The following is a 19444-nucleotide window of genomic DNA, read 5'->3' as shown; positions in this document are numbered from 1 at the left end:
GTTAAAAAAGTCTGTAGGCTAGGGTGGAATTCCCATGGGGGGCCAGTATAAAAAAATAAAATATAAAAAAATAAACGGTATTCACTAACTGTAAGTGGCTCTGGATAAGAGCGTCTGCTAAATGACTTAAATGTAAATATATTTATGTTGTCTCTCCACACAAGATTATTGTATGCATAATCCATGGCAAAATTCCCTGAAAACTTTGTTCTAAGTATTTCCAGACAAACTCCAGTGTTCTTTTTCAATTGCTACCATGGTTATGCATATGCTTCTCATAATTTGTTTTATTTTAGAACAATTTCAATTTTGGCGTGTCCATATAGGTAAATGCCGCAGAGTGTAAAGGGTTAAAACTATCATTTTGATGTTATGAATGGTCAGTCCTTGCATCCATAGCTCTGTTCATGAATTTGAGAGTGGTTACATTTCTCCAGCCTCATCCCTCAGATGTTTACCTTAAAAAGTGACCCCTCTGTTGGATTGACCGCTTTGTTGTTGTTTGAATCCCACATTGCTCCTTTAATTAAAGTACAATATTTCTATGGTATGACGAAAAGCTGTTTTCTGAGTAATAAGTCCACAGTCACAAAGAAAGTTTATGTAGGCCAACATGTTTTTAATCAATGCTCAACATTTCACCATGAAAATCATATTTTATGCATCAAAGGAAATTGATCAGACTTTGGTCTTGTTTATTCAGCCGCTTCTTTTCCCTGTAAGAAGAAATACAGAATATAATGGATCAGTATTAATAATGAACATGATAAATATATGGACAGATTTGGATAGAATATAATGGATCAGTATTAATAATGAACATGATAAATATATGGACAGACTTGGATAGAATATAATGGATCAGTATTAATAATGAACATGATAAATATATGGACAGACTTGGATAGAATATAATGGATCAGTATTAATAATGAACATGATAAATATATGGACAGACTTGGATAGAATATAATGGATCAGTATTAATAATGAACATGATAAATATATGGACAGACTTGGATAGAATATAATGGATCAGTATTAATAATGAACATGATAAATATATGGACAGACTTGAATAGAATATAATGGATCAGTATTAATAATGAACATGATAAATATATGGATAGACTTAGATAGAATATAATGGATCAGTATTAATAATGAACATGATAAATATATGGATAGACTTGGATAAAATATAATGGATCAGTATTAATAATGAACATGATAAATATATGAAAACTTGATGTGGTCATATTTGAACATGAGTCAAGTGTACGTTTAGCAGCAGTTCTGTACCTTTCCAGTGTCGCGGGTCTTGGCTCTGAGCTTGTTGACCTGAGTCTCAGCGATGTCAGCACGCTCCTCAGCCTCCTCTAGCTCATTCTGAACCTTCCTGAACTTAGACATGTGCTGGTTGGCTGCTTCCTCCTGGGTGAGGAAAACAGAGGAGAACATAACATCAGTATTCAAAGTTTAAGCTTCAGATAGCAAATTAATATTATTTTTTAAAGTTTTTTTATTGATATATTTAGGATAGCAATGTATATAGGGAGATAGATGATATAGCAGAGAAAGTGACTGGTGGAACAGAGGGATCAAACTGCTGCCTCCAGGGACATACAGTGGGGGAAAAAAGTATTTAGTCAGCCACCAATTGTGCAAGTTCTCCCACTTAAAAAGATGAGAGAGGCCTGTAATTTTCATCATAGGTACACGTCAACTATGACAGACAAAATTAGGAAAAGAAATCCAGAAAATCACATTGTAGGATTTTTTATGAATTTATTTGCAAATTATGGTGGAAAATAAGTATTTGGTCAATAACAAAAGTTTCTCAATACTTTGTTATATACCCTTTGTTGGCAATGACACAGGTCAAACGTTTTCTGTAAGTCTTCACAAGGTTTTCACACACTGTTGCTGGTATTTTGGCCCATTCCTCCATGCAGATCTCCTCTAGAGCAGTGATGTTTTGAGGCTGTTGCTGGGCAACACGGACTTTCAACTCCCTCCAAAGATTTTCTATGGGGTTGAGATCTGGAGACTGGCTAGGCCACTCCAGGACCTTGAAATGCTTCTTACGAAGCCACTCCTTCGTTGCCCGGGCGGTGTGTTTGGGATCATTGTCATGCTGAAAGACCCAGCCACGTTTCATCTTCAATGCCCTTGCTGATGGAAGGAGGTTTTCACTCAAAATCTCACGATACATGGCCCCATTCATTCTTTCCTTTACACGGATCAGTCGTCCGGGTCCCTTTGCAGAAAAACAGCCCCAAAGCATGATGTTTCCACCCCCATGCTTCACAGTAGGTATGGTGTTCTTTGGATGCAACTCAGCATTCTTTGTCCTCCAAACAAAGTTTTTACCAAAAAGTTATATTTTGGTTTCATCTGACCATATGACATTCTCCCAATCCTCTTCTGGATCATCCAAATGCACTCTAGCAAACTTCAGACGGGCCTGGACATGTACTGGCTTAAGCAGGGGGACACGTCTGGCACTGCAGGATTTGAGTCCCTGGCGGCGTAGTGTGTTACTGATGGTAGGCTTTGTTACTTTGGTCCCAGCTCTCTGCAGGTCATTCACTAGGTCCTCCCGTGTGGTTCTGGGATTTTTGCTCACCGTTCTTGTGATCATTTTGACCCCACGGGGTGAGATCTTGCGTGGAGCCCCAGATCGAGGGAGATTATCAGTGGTCTTGTATGTCTTCCATTTCCTAATAATTGCTCCCACAGTTGATTTCTTCAAACCAAGCTGCTTACCTATTGCAGATTCAGTCTTCCCAGCCTGGTGCAGGTCTACAATTTTGTTTCTGGTGTTCTTTGACAGCTCTTTGGTCTTGGCAATAGTGGAGTTTGGAGTGTGACTGTTTGAGGTTGTGGACAGGTGTCTTTTATACTGATAACAAGTTCAAACAGGTGCCATTAATACAGGTAACGAGTGGAGGACAGAGGAGCCTCTTAAAGAAGAAGTTACAGGTCTGTGAGAGCCAGAAATCTTGCTTGTTTGTAGGTGACCAAATACTTATTTTCCACCATAATTTGCAAATAAATTCATTAAAAATCCTACAATGTGATTTTCTGGATTTTTTTTTCTCAATTTGTCTGTCATAGTTGACGTGTACCTATGATGAAAATTACAGGCCTCTCTCATCTTTTTAAGTGGGAGAACTTGCACAATTGGTGGCTGACTAAATACTTTTTTTCCCCACTGTATGTGATATAGGGGCGGCAGCACTACCACTAGACCAGCCCCCGGCACAAAGCTAAATAATATTCAACCCCCTCTCTTTTAAATTGGTAACACATAGGCAGAGGAGTCACTGTGCATACATTTCTTCAGAAATTACTTGCACTATCAACTGAGTCATTGTTGACTGATGTGCAGTAGCAACACTTCAACTAAACTGTCTGGACATGAAGTTTTGTAATGTCTACTAGGGAACGTAAGCTTTCAGAGTATTTTACTAAGTCTGTGACTCACCGCTTCCTCAGCCTGCCTCTTGTAGGCCTTCACTTTCAACTGCAGCTTATCTACCAGGTCCTGAAGTCTGCCGACGTTCTTCTTATCCTCCTCAGTCTGTGGGAGAAGATCAAAGAATCAATACCCCATAGTTTAATACACAAACCAGTGTGCTTTAGTGTGTGAAGAAGGCACATGTTCTTACCTGGTAAGTGAGCTCCTTGACTCTGCGCTCATACTTGCGGACTCCCTTGACTGCGTCTACACCTCTTCTCTGCTCGGCCTCCACCTCAGTCTCGAGCTCCCGCACCTTTGTGGAAGAAATAAAGGTAGACATTTATGTGAGGTGGTGAAATCAGACGTAACAAATCTTTGTAAAAACAGAAGTATATTCTTCTGCTAGTCAAGGAGGCACAATTGGTGTCTGTTCCTATATACTTTTACAATTTTAATTAGAGGGGTCTATAATGAAAACAACTACTTTTCCTTATGTAGGTGGGTTATTGAGAGAAAAAGTCATTAAACCAGTCTCCTGTGTATTTTTATACGATAAAATACATTTCCAGCAATCTGTCTTTCAATACACCCTGCTGTTAACTCACCCTGGACTCCAGTTTCTGGAGCTGCTTCTTGCCTCCCTTCATGGCCAGATTCTCAGCCTCATCCAGGCGGTGCTGCAGGTCCTTGACTGTGACCTCCAGGTTCTTCTTCATCCTCTCCAGGTGAGAGCTGGTGTCCTGCTCCTTCTTCAGCTCCTCAGCCATCATGGCCGCCTGGAATGGTACTTTTTTTACTTTTTTAATTTATGCATCAACTGGCACCAACCATAATGTCCCTCTGAGATATTTGTTGTGGTTAATCAGCCCAGCTACCATTGGCAATCTAGCTAATGTAATTCAAGGACTCACGTCAGTGATGGCCTTCTTGGCCTTGTCCTCTGCGTTCCTGGCTTCCTGGACGATGTCGTCCACCTCTCCCTGCACCTGAACCAGGTCAGTCTCCAGCTTCTTCTTGGTGTTCAGAAGGCTGGTGTTCTGAAGGAGGAAACAAGGCCATTTGTTTGACTCAGAAATTACGAAAATCTAAAAGCAAGCATTGCCGAATTCCATGTGTTTAATTAGAAATGGCTTTTGACCCGTACCTGGGAGTGCAGCAGTCCGACGCGCTCGCTGGCGTCTACCAGCTCAGTCTCAGCCACTTTGCGGCCTCTCTCTGTCTGCTCCAGAGCAACTCTCAGCTCCTCAATTTCAGCCACCATCAGACCGTTTCTGCGCTCCACCATGGCTGCCTGCTCCTTCATATCCTCTGAGAGGCGGACAGCGTCATCAAGGTGCAATTGGGCATCCTGGGGTTCACAATGACATAGATTCATTAGGACTTGTGGAAATAGAGCGATACGATCGGTGAGAGAAATGTTAATGGGTAAAAATGTTCCTCAATATTCCTTCCTTTCTACACTCTTAGAATTAGTGGTGACTCGAGGAACCCTGGAGATCCTCAAGAAACCCCTGGGGTTTCTCATTGAACCATTGCTAGTCATATTTGCACCTTCAGTTAGTTGAGGGGTTCTTGGAGGAACCTTTAATGGTTCGATGTAGCAACGGGTTCCTGGAGGCATGGCTTAGTAGGGGCGTGGTTTAAGACGCTTACATTTTTTGGGCCACCTGTCAGAGTAAATGTAATTCCTGTTCATCTGTTCTGTTGTATTGTCATCACATGTTAATATTGAACACTGACAGTTTTGTAGCTTCAATGAGGCCAATGGAGGTGTATGAGTTGCTCATGAGCAAATCACAAAGTTAAAATTACTCACTTAGAATATGTAATTTGCATAAATATTCAAGGAACATTTTAATTTGCAGTTTTTAAACTGAAGGTGATGAACAGGAATTACATTTATGCTAATAGTTGACGAAAAAATCATCCTACAATAAGCCACGCCTCCAATCTGATAGGCTGCCACCTCTACAATATATTATTAAAATGGTTCAAAATATAACCCCTCCCATCACAAAAAGGTTCCGGTTTGAAACTTTAGACAGGAGTTATGAATAGCCATTTCAGAGGGGATCCTCATTGAACCTTTTTCAACGAGAAAGGTTCCACAGGAGCAGCAACCCAAAAGATTATTCCAGGCACCATTACTTCTAAGAATGTACAGTGTATTACAGTGTATTACAGTGTATTACAGTATATTACAGTGTATTACAGTGTATTACAGTGTATTACAGTGTATTATGGTGTATTACAGTGTATTATAGTATATTACAGGGTATTTCAGTGTATTACAGTGTATTATAGTATATTACAGTGTATTACAGTGTATTAGTCTTTACTTCTAAGAGTGTACAGTGTATTATTCTTTACTTCTAAGAGAGTACATTGTATTAGTCATTACTTCTAAGAGTGTACAGTGTACTACAAGTATTCGTCTTTACTTCTAGGAGTGTACAGTGTATTAGTCTTTACTTCTAAGAGTGTACATTGTATTAGTCATTACATCTAAGAGTGTACAGTGTACTACAATGTATTAGTCATTACTTCTAAGAGTGTACAGTGGATTAGTCATTACTTCTAAGAGTGTACAGTGGATTAGTCATTACTTCTAAGAATGTACAGTGTATTAGTCTTTACTTCTAAGAGTGTACAGTGTATTAGTCTTTATTTCTAAGAGTGTACAGTGGATTAGTCTTTACTTCTAAGAGTGTACAATGTATTACAGTGTATTAGTCTCTATTCCATTCCTATTTTCTATTATTTTCTACTGATTCACAAACAAATCCCTCCCCATGTTCAGGTTGTTGAGCCTGATGTCCCAGTCCCTTTACCTTGAGCTGTCCCTGGACGTTCCTCAGCTGTTTCTGGGCCTCAGCGGCCTGCCTGTTGGCGTGGCTCAGCTGGATCTCCATCTCATTCAGGTCTCCCTCCATCTTCTTCTTCACCCTCAGGGCGTCATTCCTGCTCCTGACCTCAGAGTCCAGGGTGCTCTGCATGGAGTCAATCACCCTCTGGCTGTTCCTCTTGATCTGTTCCATCTCCTCGTCCTTCTCAGCCAGCTTCCTGTCCACCTCACCCTTGATCTGGTTCAGCTCCAGCTGCACACGCAGAATCTTGGATTCCTCGTGCTCCAGTGTGCCCTGGACAAAGAGAAGCAGTCAGGTGAACTGTGCTCAATACATTTGGATGTGTATAACACAAGGAATTACATACTGTATAAATGACTACAATAAACACCAATAAAGGGGAGCATTAGACTGTAGCTGGCATTGGCTAGTGTAACACTGCTTTTCCTATCAAACAGCTGTAGTTTGTACCTCAGCCTCCTCCAGAGCGGTCTGGATCTCAGACTTCTCTGTCTCCACGGTCTTCTTAGCCTTCTCCAGCTCATGGATGCTCTTGCCAGTCTCTCCGATCTGCTCAGTCAGGTCAGAGATCTCCTCTGCACACACAAACACAGGAGCTGTTTAGACTTGGGAGATTTTCAGCGGACATCACCAGTGCACTGAAGTTTATATTGAATCATAATAACAGTTAATTAATTAACAGCACTTCATACTGTCTTGCTAATCTAATTGCCCCCCACATCCTTGGGTGGTTCAAAGGAATACCAATGACATGTTCCCAAAAAGTATATTTTATACTTTACATGAGACGGTTTAATAGTAATTTTGATATAATGTTGATGATTACAGTGAATTCCATTTTCAAACACTAGTCAAACATCAGTCAAATATAACTGCTGTCAAATGCTCACGTTGCAGGTTCTTGTTCTCTCTCTTCAGAGTCTCCAGATGATCCAGAGCCTCCTCGTAGGAGTTCTTCATCTTGAAGAGTTCAGTGCTCATAGAGCGAGCCTCCTTCTGAGCTCCTTCCAGCTCAGCCTGACCCTCCTCATACTTCTGCTTCCACTCTGCCAGAACCTAGGGAAATACATGGGATTTTCATTAGAACTCATTGATGGAGGGTTCTGAATCAAAAATATGCTACAATTATACTACAACTGATCAAATAGCAGACAGAAAATATCACCTAGAGTGACGTTTATAAATGTTCACCTTGTCAAAGTTCCTCTGCTTCTTGTCAAGGTTGGCGGCCATTGCGTTGGCTCTCTCAACGTCAATCATGAGGTCCTCCACCTCTCCCTGCAGTCTCTGCTTGGTCTTCTCCAGGGAGGCGCACTTTGAGTTGGTCGCCTCAATGGTCTCCTCAGCCTCCTGCAGACGCTGGGCCAGTTTCTTCCTGTTGGACAACAGAAGGTGGTGTTATGGTGAGCAATTTGTTGTGAAACAAATGTTGCACTACATATTGACATAACATTTTCTCAGAGCCCCCTATCACCCTCACCATCCACACCATTTATTTGAGTTTTTGCAACTGCGTGCAACTCACTTGGCCTCCTCCAGCTCCTCTGTGCGCTGGATGGCATCAGTTTCATACTTAGTCCTCCACTGAGCCACCTCACTGTTGGCCTTAGACATGCCGCGCTGCAGCTCTGCCTTGGCCTCCTGTTCCTCCTCAAACTGCTCTCTCAGGAGGTCACAGTCATGGCGGGCAGACTGGACACCGTGGGCCAGTGCATTTTTAGCCTGAGAAAGAAAGAAAGACAAAGACAAAGAGAGATTAGATAGAGAGTAAAACAAATGGCAGTAGAAGTCTCTGAGGGTGGCGTAGTCACCGTCTATATGTATATAGAGCTCTAAATTGTGGTGGGTAGTTTCCATTTTGTGTCCCTTACCTTGACCTCCTCCTCAATCTGCCTCTTCAGTTCCTCTACCTGCTGGGTGAAGGCCTGTTTGCCTCTGGTCAGCTGAGACACCAGGGCTTCCTTCTCCTCCAGCTGGCGGCCAAACTCACCTGCAGGGAAAGAGTGACCTCTTGTTAATGGGGTCTCTGTTCTCTAAGATTGAAAATGTATTTGAGGTATTGTAGGGCAGAAACTATGTGGACTGGATTTACAGCCCCAACACTTGTTATTGTTTACTACTGAAGTGTGCTACATTGGTTTGTTGTTCATTGTTGATGGTACCATTTTCTGTCAGGAGTCTGGCCCTCTGTCCGCTGATGTCGTTGACCTGGCGAGCATTCTCATCATTCTTAGTCTTGATCTCGCTCAGCTGGTCCTCAAGAGTACGGCACATCTTCTCCAGATTGCCCTGTTAGTGAAACATATGGGACTCCTGTCAACTTCAGTTTACTTGAATGGTAATGTAGCTGACCCTCCTCAACACTGCTTGACCAAAACATCACTACTCACCTTAGCCTTGGCGACAGCCTCCATGTTGCTGGAGAGGTCATCAATCTCCATCTTGTACTCACTCTTCTCCTTCTCCAGCTTCTGCTTGACACGCTGCAGGTTGTCGATCTGCTCCCCGAGCTCAGCCACACTGTCGGCCTGCTTCTTGCGCAGAGCGGCGGCTGTGGCCTCGTGCTGCAGGGTGGACTCTTCAAGATCACGACGCAGCTTCTGGAACTCAGCCTCGCGCTTCTTGTTCATCTCAATCTGAGCAGCAGTGGCGCCTCCGGCCTCCTCCAGCCTCTCGCTGATCTCCTCAAGTTCCCTGGAGAGATCGGCCCTCTGTTTCTCAACCTTAGCCCTGGCAGCACGCTCAGCCTCAATTTCCTCCTCCAGCTCCTCAATACGGGCCTAGAAGAGGTGGCAGGATCAGGGGGGATGAACACTACAATACAGTTGAAACAATTGAACCTCACTACATAATAATAGTATGTACAGTATATTTAGCATAAATGTGTTAATACATAGCCAGTTACACTAACATATTTACTATATTCATTAGACAGTGTCCCAAGGGCGGAACTAACACCGGTAAGAAGCACCATCTTTCCATAGAAAGAAGCACCATCATGAAGCACCATCTTCCATCTTACTGAGCCGTCAGAAGCTTCCAGATAGAATGTGTGCTACCAGAAGAAATGTGTCCGTTTTTTTCAGGAAATGATTCAGGTGTGTGCTTTCCTGTACAGGAGCTTAGATCCTGTACTGTACCTGGAGTTCCTTGATCTTCTTCTGCAGCTGAGCTCCCAGAGACTGCTCATCCTCAATCTTGCTGAGGAGCTGGGTGGTCTCAAACTCCTTCCTAACAAACACAAACACATTGATTGCAAAGTTTGATTTGGTTAGATAGTGTAAAGGGAGCCTATATTACCATTCTCTTTGCTTTTAAGAATCACATACAAATTAATAATTACAAGAATGAGCCAATAACAGCCATTATTTTGATCAAGATGGCAGGTAATACTGTGGTAATTGATTTGTGTTTACTTCTTGATTTTCTCATCAGACTGCTGCTTGTCATTCTCCAGGTCCATTATGGACTCCTGGGCCAGTTTCAGATCTCCCTCCAGCTTTCTCTTGGCTCTCTCAAGGTCCATACGGAGCTTCTTCTCTTGCTCCAGAGAACCCTCAAGCTACAAGATAAAAATACACATATATTGGTCAAATCTAAACAATTGAAGATAATATCATCTTACATACTATCATGGCCAAAATGTCAAACTCCACTCACGTCGTCCACTTGCTGTTCCAGCTTGGTCTTGGCCTTGGTCAGAGTGTTGACTTTGTCCTCCTCTGCCTGCAGGTCGTCCAGTGTCTGCTGGTGGGCCTCTTGGAGGGCTTTCTTCTCCTTGGTCAGCTTGGCAACACTCTCATCCACAGACGCCATCTCCTCTGTCAGGTTTTTAACCTGAAAACGGCAACAACAAAATTAGTCTTTGGTCACTTCACCATGAAGGGGAGATTTAGTTTAATTAATATTAGAAGTGTTTCAACAAGTGCTGTACTATAGATTCAACACTAGATGGCACTGTACTTCATTCCGGTGTATTGAGGGGAAGTCATAAACGAGGGGGGAACAGAACATGTAATGAATGTGTGGATTACCCCACAAATGAAATTCCACTATTTTGTGTCTTAGTTTTTACAGCACCCACAAAAAAACTTGAATTCCTTTTCTGTTTTGAGTAGATTATTGTTTAGATTATTGTTTGGTTAGACTGTCTACGAAACCTTGTTTTCAGTGGCGTGCTTCTCCTTCTCCACTTTGGCCAGGGTGAGCTCCAGGTCATCAATGTCCTTCTTCAGCTCAGAGCACTCATCCTCCAGCTTCCTCTTCTTGGCAGTCAACTCAGCATTCATCTCCTCCTCATCCTCCAGCCTCTCGGTCGTCTCTTTGAGTTTGGCCTCCAGCTGGATCTTGCTCTTGATGAGCCCCTCGCACCTTTCCTCAGCATCGTTCAGATTCTCTGAATCCTGGTTCCAGAGCAGGAGAAAATATCATTGGCCTCTCTTTGTGTATCAAAATATAAACTTAGTTTGGTCAAATAGGTCAGTGCAAATCAATTTAAATGTGTGAAATATAAATATATACCATGGGCAATACATTTTTTTGAGATTGCCAAAGTGTGCGTGTGTTCACATGTGCAGATGTGTGTGTGATTGTGTTCGTGTCTTTTTTCATGTGTGTGTAAATGTGCTCTAATGAGTGTCGTTGCTCACTCACAGCTGCGACTTGAAGTGCCAGGTCATTCTTCTCCTGCACCATGGCCACCATCTTCTCCTCCAACTCCTTCTTCTTGGCCAGAGCCTTGGCCAGGTCCGTCTGCATCTTCTCATAGTTCTCCTTCATGTTGGCCAGCTCCTTCTCAGTCTCAGCACTCTTCAGCAGGGGCTTGATCTTGAAGTACACCTTCATCCATGGCCAGGTTTTCACATTCATGAATGAGCGGATGTTGTACTGGATGGTGAAGACAGAATCTCTGGTCGACAGAAAGGATGGAGTGGCATGGTGAGTGGCATGGTGAGTGGCATGGTGAGTGGCATGGTGAGTGGCATGGTGAGTGGCATGGTGAGTGGCATGGTGAGTGACATGGTGAGTGACATGGTGAGTGACATGGTGAGTGGCATGCTTAAAGATCTCCTCCAGTGATTTTAGAACTTTTCCTGTGGAAAAGCGATATCCCAAGTATAAATACAGTAAAGTACACACACTAAAGGGTAAAAATATACATTTTGAAGAAAATAGTGTGAACTGCAGACTTCAAAGAAACTTCAAGGAGTTGGTCTGATGGTGGCTTTTCAAGTGGAGTTCCAGGTCTCTGGCAGCCTCTGGAACTTCCATTCTGCGGCCAACAAGGCAGAGTTCATCTCAGCCTATGCTACCCTCCAGTCCCTCGACTTCTTGGCGCTGACGGAAACATGGATTACCACAGAAAACACTCCTACTGCTCTTTCCTCGTCTAACCATGTGTTCTCGCATACCCCGAGAGCATCTGGTCGGCGCGGCGGTGGCACAGGAATCCTCATCTCTCTAAAGTGGACATTCTCTCTTTTTCCCCTGACCCATCTGTCTATCTCCTCATTTGAATGCCATGCTGTCACAGTCACTAGCCCATTCAAGCTTAACATCCTTGTCATTTATCGCCCGCCAGGTTCCCTTGGAGAGTTCATCAATGAGCTTGACGCCTTGATAAGTTCCTTTCCTGAGGATGGCTCATCCCTCACAGTTCTGGGTGACGTTAACCTCCCTTCGTCTGCCTTTGACTAATTTCTCTCTGCCTCCTTCTTTCCACTCCTTTCCTCTTTTGACCTCAACCTCTCACCGTCCCCCCCTACTCATAAGTCAGGCAATACGCTTGACCTCATCTTTACTAGATGCTGTTCTTCTACTAATCTCACTGCAACTCCCCTCCAAGTCTCCGACCACTACTTTGTATCCTTTTCTCTCTCGCTCTCCTCCAACACTACTCACTCTGCCCCTACTCAGATGATAATGTGCCGTCGCAACCTTCACTCTCTCTCTCCCACTACTCTCTCCTCTTCCATCCTATCATCTCTTCCCTCTGCTAAATCCTTCTCCCTCTGATCTCCTGATTGTGCCTCCTCAACCCTCCTCTCCTCCCTTTCTGCATCTTTTGACTCTCTATGTCCCCTATCCTCCCGGCCGGCTCGGTCCTCCCCTCCTGCTCCGTGGCTTGACAACTCATTGTGAGCTCACAAAAGAGGGCTTCGGGCAGCCGAGCGGAAATGGAGGAAAACTAGACTCCCTGCGGACCTGTCATCTTTTCACTCCCGCCTCTCTACATTCTCTTCTTCTGTTTCCGCTGCTAAAGCCACTTTCTACCACTAAATTTCAAGCCTCTGCCTCTAACCCTAGGAAGCTCTTTGCCACATTCTCCTCCCTGCTGAATCCTCCTCCCCCTCCCTCCTCCCTCTCTGTGGATGACTTCGTCAACTATTTTGAAAAGAAGGTTGACGACATCCGATCCCCATTTATTAAGTCAAATGACACCGCTGGTCCTGCTCACACTGCCCTACCCTATGCTTTGACTTCTTTCTCCCCTCTCTCTCCAGATGAAATCTTGCGACTTGTGACGGCCGGACGCCCAACAACCTGCCCGCTTGACCCTATCCCCTCCTCTCTTCTCCAGACCATTTCCAGAGACCTTCTCCCTTACCTCACCTTGCTCATCAACTCATCCTTGACCGCTGGCCATGTCCCTTCAGTCTTCAAGAGAGCGAGAGTTGCACCCCTCCTCAAAAAACCTACACTCGATCCCTCCGATGTCAACAACTACAGACCAGTATCCCTTCTTTCTTTTCTCTCCAAAACTCTTGAGCGTGCCGTCTCTAGTCAACTCTCCTGCTATCTCTCTCAGAATGACCTTCTTGATCCAAACCAGTCAGGTTTCAAGACTGGTCATTCAACTGAGACTGCTCTTCTCTGTGTCACGGAGGCTCTCCGCACTGCTAAAGCTAACTCTCTCTCCTCTGCTCTTATCCTTCTAGACCTATCTGCTGCCTTTGATACTGTGAACCATCAGATCCCCCTCTCCACCCTCTCCGAGTTGGACATCTCCGGCGCTGCTCACTCTTGGATTGCGTCCTACCTGACAGGTCGCTCCTACCAGGTGGCGTGGCGAGAATCTGTCTCCGCACCACGTGCTCTCACCACTGGTGTCCCCCAGGGCTCAGTTCTAGGCCCTCTCCTTTTCTCTCTATACACCAAGTCACTTGGCTCTGTCATATCCTCACATGGTCTCTCCTATCATTGCTACGCAGACTACACACAACTAATTTTCTCCTTTCCCCCTTCTGATAACCAGGTGGCGAATCGCATCTCTGCATGTCTGGCAGACATATCAGTGTGGATGTCGGATCACCACCTCAAGCTGAACGTCGGCAAGACGCAGCTGCTCTTCCTCCCTGGGAAGGACTACCCGCTCCATGATCTTGCCATCACGGTTGACAACTCCATTGTGTCCTCCTCCCAGAGTGCAAAGAGCCTTGCGTGACCCTGGACAACACCCTGTCGTTCTCTGCTAACATCAAAGCGGTGACCCGATCCTGCAGGTTCATGCTCCACAACATTCGCAGAGTACGACCCTACCTTACACAGAAAGTGGCACAGGTCCTAATCCAGGCACTTGTCATCTCCCGTCTGGATTACTGCAACTCACTGTTGGCTGGGCTCCCTGCCTGTGCCATTAAACCCCTACAACTTATCCAGAACGCCGCAGCCCGTCTGGTGTTCGACCTTCCCAAGTTCTCTCATGTCACCCCGCTCCTCCGCACACTCCACTGGCTTCCAGTTGAGGCTCACATCTACTACAAGACCATGGTGCTTGCCTACGGAGCTGTGAGGGGAACGGCACCTCCTTACCTTCAGGCTCTGTTCAGACCCTACACCCCCTCAGCCCAGTCACCCGCTCAGCCCAGTCAAAGCTATTTGCTGCTCTGGCACCCCAATGGTGGAACAAGCTCCCTCACGACGCCAGGACAGCGGAGTCACTGAACACCTTCTGGAGACACTTGAAACCCCACCTCTTTAAGGAATACCTGGGATAGGATAAAGTAATCCTTCTACCCCCCCCCCTCCCCCACCCCCCCATTAAAAAAAAGAAGAAAAAAAGTGGTTGTCCCACTTGCTATCATAAGTTGAATGCACCAATGTGTAAGTCGCTCTGGATAAGAGCGTCTGCTAAATGATGTAAATGTAAAATGTAAATGTCTGATGTTGGCTTTGTGATGTCATCGGCCTCCCCCCTTGCTTGAGGAACAATAGAGGAGCAATAGAGAACAAAAGAGGAAAGCCCCACCCCTCACTTGTGCCATGCCATGAGGATACCTGGAGCACCTAATGAGATGTGCCTTTTGTTAAGTAAATCAGGTGTTTAATGAGGTGAAAAGGAGACTGGGGTAGGACTTTAAAGCTACGTTCTGGGATTCAAAGAATAACAAAACGGGGACCAATGCCACTTTTTGCATACAGCTGAGGAATTGGGCTAGGGAAATGTAACCCCACTTACATTTATAGACAGCTCTCTAGATGAAAGGACTGACAGGTAATGCTAAGATCAGGAGGAGTCATATTCTTCAAGAATGAATGGGTAAATATCACAAATTTAAATAACAATTGAACAGCTTGTTAAATCCCAAACTGCTGCTATAACACACTTTCTCATAGTGAACAACTCACAGCATATACAGTCTGTAATCATAATGCTTTACATACAGGTGGTTGACAGAATTCTTTGCCAAGTTGTCTACTATTCCTCACCTCCTCTCCATCATCTTGGTGAACTCTCTCCTCATGAGGAATCCACGGCTGAGAGCCTGGACCATGCCGACCAGAGAGGCCAGCTTCTCATCTCTCATCTCCTCAAGGACACCCAGCAGACCAGCTTTGAAGAACACCTGAGACACAGGTAAACATGGTCAATTATGGAACCTCTGTCAGATGGTGACAGATAGAAAGGGTTGAATCAAAAGAGAGGAACAACGCCACTAGATTGATTTCACCAACATAAACATTGCAGTGCTTACAAACAAACCATGGGATAGGTTGTTTATAAGTTGTAAGTTATTTTACAGTTGTAGATGAATAATGTACACTGATACAGATAACTGCAGCCACACCACTCTGACACAATGCACATGATAATTAATTGAGATTTTTTCAAATTCTTAAGAAATAACGAAAAGATGGATAGATCAACTGGAGAGACATTGAATGGTTAGAATTTATATTATCATTGAGGTTGTGTTTTATTGTTAGCTTTTGCTGGAGGTATTTGACTGACCTTGGTGTGTCCAAACTTGTAATCCTCATGATTCACATCAATGGACCCAAGCAGCTTCTCAGAAGCCTTCTTGTTGTCCATGAACTGGCCCTCGGGGATGACACTGGCATTCAGTACTTTGTACCTGAATGAGGAGACATGTTTAACATGTGGTAGAAATTTAACAAACGTCAAGTTATAATAGGTTGGTTATATTACGTTAAAGAGAAGGCTATTCTGATGTTGGGAAAACCCTTAGAGAATATATTTCTGTGTGTCTGTCTGTTTGTGTGTGTGTGTGTGTGTGTGTGATTGTGTGCGTGTGTGATTGTGTGTGTGTGTGATTCTGTGTGTGTGTGTGCGTACATGCAGGAATTGTTTTGTGTTTGTGTGTGTGTACCTCTGCTTGAAGTCAGCATAGATGATTCTGCTGGGGAAGCCCTTTCTGCAGATCCTGATACCTTCTAGAACACCATTACACCTGAGCTGGTGGATAACCAGGAAGTTCTCCATCAGACCTGGAAACACAAACCAAGTCTCATTAACAGGTTAAAGATTGGTTCTTTAAGGTCACTGATACTGTACTGATAATATGTCATATTTAACTCAATATTTCTTGTACCTGGAGTCTTTGTCTCGTTGGGGATCAGGCAGCGCACAAAGTGAGGATGAGTGCTCCTCAAGTTGGTCATCAGCTTGCCCAAGTTCTCCTGTAAGAGGGTTACAAACCATTTTCTCAGAGATCATTTCTGATAATCAATGCACCTTTAGAAAGCCTGAATATACACATTTTAAAAGCTCACCCTGAACTGGGAGGACACAGTCTGCATGGAACCACCCTTCTTCTTGCCTCCTTTCTTGGTTGTATCTGTTAAAATGGGGAAAAGTGATATATGATTCTAAATTAGAGAATGTCAGGTTAACTTCACACTTATCTTAATGCAAATGCTGCCAATGAGATTGTGTAAAATAACACCTATTGTATGAGTACATTAACAGAGCGGCACGTCTTGCTCTTCATTGTAATCAGAGGGCTCATATAAATACTATGCATGCCAGTCCCTCTTGGCTAAGGGTTGAGGAGAGACTGACTGCATCACTTCTTCTTTTTATAAGAAACATTAATATGTTGAAAATCCCAAATTGTTTGCATAGTCAACTTACACACAGCTCTGACACACACACTTACTCCACCAGACATGCCACCAGGGGTCTTTTCACAGTCCCCAAATCCAGAACAAATTCAAGAAATGTAAATGTAGCAACAGCAGATTAACCCTTTAAAGGAGTTTTAATATGATGCTAGTCTTACCCTCAGGTGGGGCAGCGACATACAGGGTAGCCATAAGTTTGACTGAGGACTTCCCATACAGCTGAAGAACTGAGTCGTTCAGGGGGTCCTTGTTCTTGTCCAGCCAGCCAGTGATGTTGTAGTCCACCGTGCCGGCGTAGTGCACCAGGGAGAAGTGGGCCTCTGCCTTGCCTTTAGCAGGCTTGGGCTTCTCAAACGCCTTGTTTTTCCCAAGATGCTGGTCATACAGCTTGTTCTTGAAGGAAGTGTCTGAAGCCTTGGGGAACATGCACTCCTCTTCAAGGATGGAGAAGATACCCAATGGCTTTACGAAAAGAGATGTATATCAAATTAGTGATATTTACATTTAGGATCACATATATTCCTTTAGCAAGAACGCTATTATCAGAGTATCTTCATTTAGGGGCACATAATAGGATACAGAGTTCTCAACAGTCAGATACCTTGTACCACTGTGATAATATCTCACACAGCGCTCTCTATGAGCTTTTGCTGTTGAGGTCCATTACAATCCTGACAGACAGTTTACCTTCTCAATAAGCTCAATGCAGGCAGCCAAGTCCATGCCAAAGTCAATGAAGGCCCAGACGATTCCCTCCTTCTTGTACTCCTCTTGTTCAAGGACGAACATGGTGTGGTTGAAAAACTGTTGCAGTTTCTCATTGGTGAAGTTGATGCACAGCTGCTCCATGCTGTTGTACTGTTGATGGAATTTCAAAAGGGATCATTTCATCATACAGGGCTGTAATCCCTCTCAATCACAACTAATTGTCTTGTTCTGGTCTCATACTCACATCAAAGATCTCAAACCCAGCAATGTCAAGCACACCGATATAGAACTGCCTTGGATTCTTGGTGTCCAACATCTCGTTGATACGGATGACCATCCACAAGAACATCCTCTCATAGATGGACTTGGCCAGAGCCGAGACTGAGTTATTAACCTGCAATGATAATACCTCAAATGAATACATGAGACATTGACCATGTATAGTGAGAAGGTGAGAAGAAATTACTATTCAAAACAAGCAACGCACTAATCACCTAAATATTTCTGGTGCTCAGAAAATGGTAGATGCTGTGTTTGGCCACCTTACCTGAGGCACAGTCTGTCCCTTGGTCACATACTCGTTGCCGACCTTCACTCTGGGGTAGCAGAGGGCCTTCAACATCTCAGCTGAGTTCAGGCCCAGCAGGTAGCCGATTTTATCAGCCACTGGAGAGAGAACCAACAACAACAGACTCAGGAACACAAGATCACTTGATTCTGATGTCACACTGACAAAAGGATTTGGCAGTGTTTTCTGTGGGTTCGTTGAACCCACATTGATAATTTCAAATCATTTCTGGAGGTTGGAATTTGGTCTCCATAAATGATCTCCTGCCGGACTGTCACGATCGTCTGAAGAAGCGGACCAATACGCAGCGCGTGGAGTGAACATGATGACTTTATTTAATAAAGCAACCACGAAAAAACAACAAATGACGATAGTGAAGTCCTCTGTAACACTGACAGAAACATGGAACAAAAACCCCCAACCCCAAGGTGAAAACACACAGTATAAATATGGCTCCCAATCAGAGATAACGAGCCGACAGCTGACACTCGTTACCTCCGATTGGGAGTCATCGACCAAACATAGAAAACAACAACCTAGACACCCAACATAGAACAAAACCACATAGACTGCACACACCCTGGCTCAACATAATGAGTCCCAGAACCAGGGTGTGACAGTACCCCCCCCTAAAGGCGCGGACTGCGACCGCGCCTCAAAACCCCCAAACAGGGGAGGGCTGGGCGGGCATACCTCCTCGGTGGCGGTTCTGGCTCCGGCCTAGACCACCACCCCACCATAGTCACTACCCGCTTACGTAGGTTCCTCCAAATGACCACCCTCCACCTTAGCCCCACTAGATTAAGGGCCAGCACCGGACTAAGGGGCAGCACCAGGATAAGGAGCAGCACCAGGATAAGGAGCAGCACCAGGATAAGGGGCAGCACCGGACTAAGGGGCAGCACCAGGCTAAGGGGCAGTACCGGACTAAGGGGCAGCACCAGAATAAGGGGCAGCACCTGACTCAATGGCGGATCCTGGCTGGCTGGCTCTGGCGGATCCTGGCTGGACGGCTCTGGCGGATCCTGGCTGAACGGCTCATGGCTGGCTGAAGGATCTGGCTGCTCATGGCTGGCTGACGGATCTGGCTGCTCATGGCTGGCTGACGGATCTGGCTGCTCATGGCTGGCCGACGGATCTGGCTGCTCATGGCTGGCCGACGGATCTGGCTGCTCATGGCTGGCCGACGGATCTGGCTGCTCATGGCTGGCTGACGGATCTGGCTGCTCATGGCTGGCCGACGGATCTGGCTGCTCATGGCTGGCTGACGGATCTGGCTGCTCATGGCTGGCTGACGGATCTGGCTGATCCTGTCTGGCCGACGGCTCTGGCTGATCCTGTCTGGCGGAAGGCTCTGGCTGATCCGGTCTGGCGGAAGGCTCTGGCTGATCCTGTCTGGCGGAAGGCTCTGGCTGATCCTGTCTGGCAGAAGGCTCTGGCTGATCCTGTCTGGCGGAAGGCTCTGGCTGA

At 44.9% G+C, this 19444-nt stretch overlaps 1 protein-coding gene across 2 annotated transcripts in view; it reads right to left on the bottom strand.

Annotated features, from left to right (window-relative positions):
- Positions 1-695: 695 nt before the first annotated feature.
- The window catches only part of LOC311116032 (myosin heavy chain, fast skeletal muscle-like), a gene marked incomplete at both ends in the record, with an annotated part of 29576 nt that continues 10827 nt past the window's right edge, over positions 696-19444 (bottom strand). For both annotated transcript variants that reach the window (XM_084191163.1, XM_084191164.1), the window contains 29 exons: positions 696-716; positions 1303-1434; positions 3491-3586; positions 3675-3779; positions 4072-4242; positions 4378-4503; positions 4611-4814; positions 6298-6606; positions 6784-6908; positions 7224-7389; positions 7525-7708; positions 7859-8055; positions 8205-8323; positions 8496-8622; positions 8724-9113; positions 9474-9564; positions 9750-9895; positions 9994-10170; positions 10494-10736; positions 10987-11242; positions 15043-15179; positions 15566-15689; positions 15945-16062; positions 16167-16254; positions 16348-16412; positions 16857-17160; positions 17386-17556; positions 17651-17800; positions 17954-18072. In XM_084191163.1, coding sequence (XP_084047289.1) covers positions 696-716; positions 1303-1434; positions 3491-3586; positions 3675-3779; positions 4072-4242; positions 4378-4503; positions 4611-4814; positions 6298-6606; positions 6784-6908; positions 7224-7389; positions 7525-7708; positions 7859-8055; positions 8205-8323; positions 8496-8622; positions 8724-9113; positions 9474-9564; positions 9750-9895; positions 9994-10170; positions 10494-10736; positions 10987-11242; positions 15043-15179; positions 15566-15689; positions 15945-16062; positions 16167-16254; positions 16348-16412; positions 16857-17160; positions 17386-17556; positions 17651-17800; positions 17954-18072 — 4661 coding nt within the window. The remainder of the gene's footprint in view (positions 717-1302; positions 1435-3490; positions 3587-3674; positions 3780-4071; positions 4243-4377; positions 4504-4610; positions 4815-6297; positions 6607-6783; positions 6909-7223; positions 7390-7524; positions 7709-7858; positions 8056-8204; positions 8324-8495; positions 8623-8723; positions 9114-9473; positions 9565-9749; positions 9896-9993; positions 10171-10493; positions 10737-10986; positions 11243-15042; positions 15180-15565; positions 15690-15944; positions 16063-16166; positions 16255-16347; positions 16413-16856; positions 17161-17385; positions 17557-17650; positions 17801-17953; positions 18073-19444) is intronic.

The sequence above is a fragment of the Coregonus lavaretus genome (assembly GCF_964263955.1).
Source record: "Coregonus lavaretus genome assembly, contig: HAP1_SCAFFOLD_386, whole genome shotgun sequence".
NCBI classification, from domain to species: Eukaryota; Metazoa; Chordata; class Actinopteri; order Salmoniformes; family Salmonidae; genus Coregonus; species Coregonus lavaretus.
The sequence above is the reverse complement of the archived record's forward strand: the minus strand, read 5'-3'. Positions and strand labels throughout refer to the sequence as shown.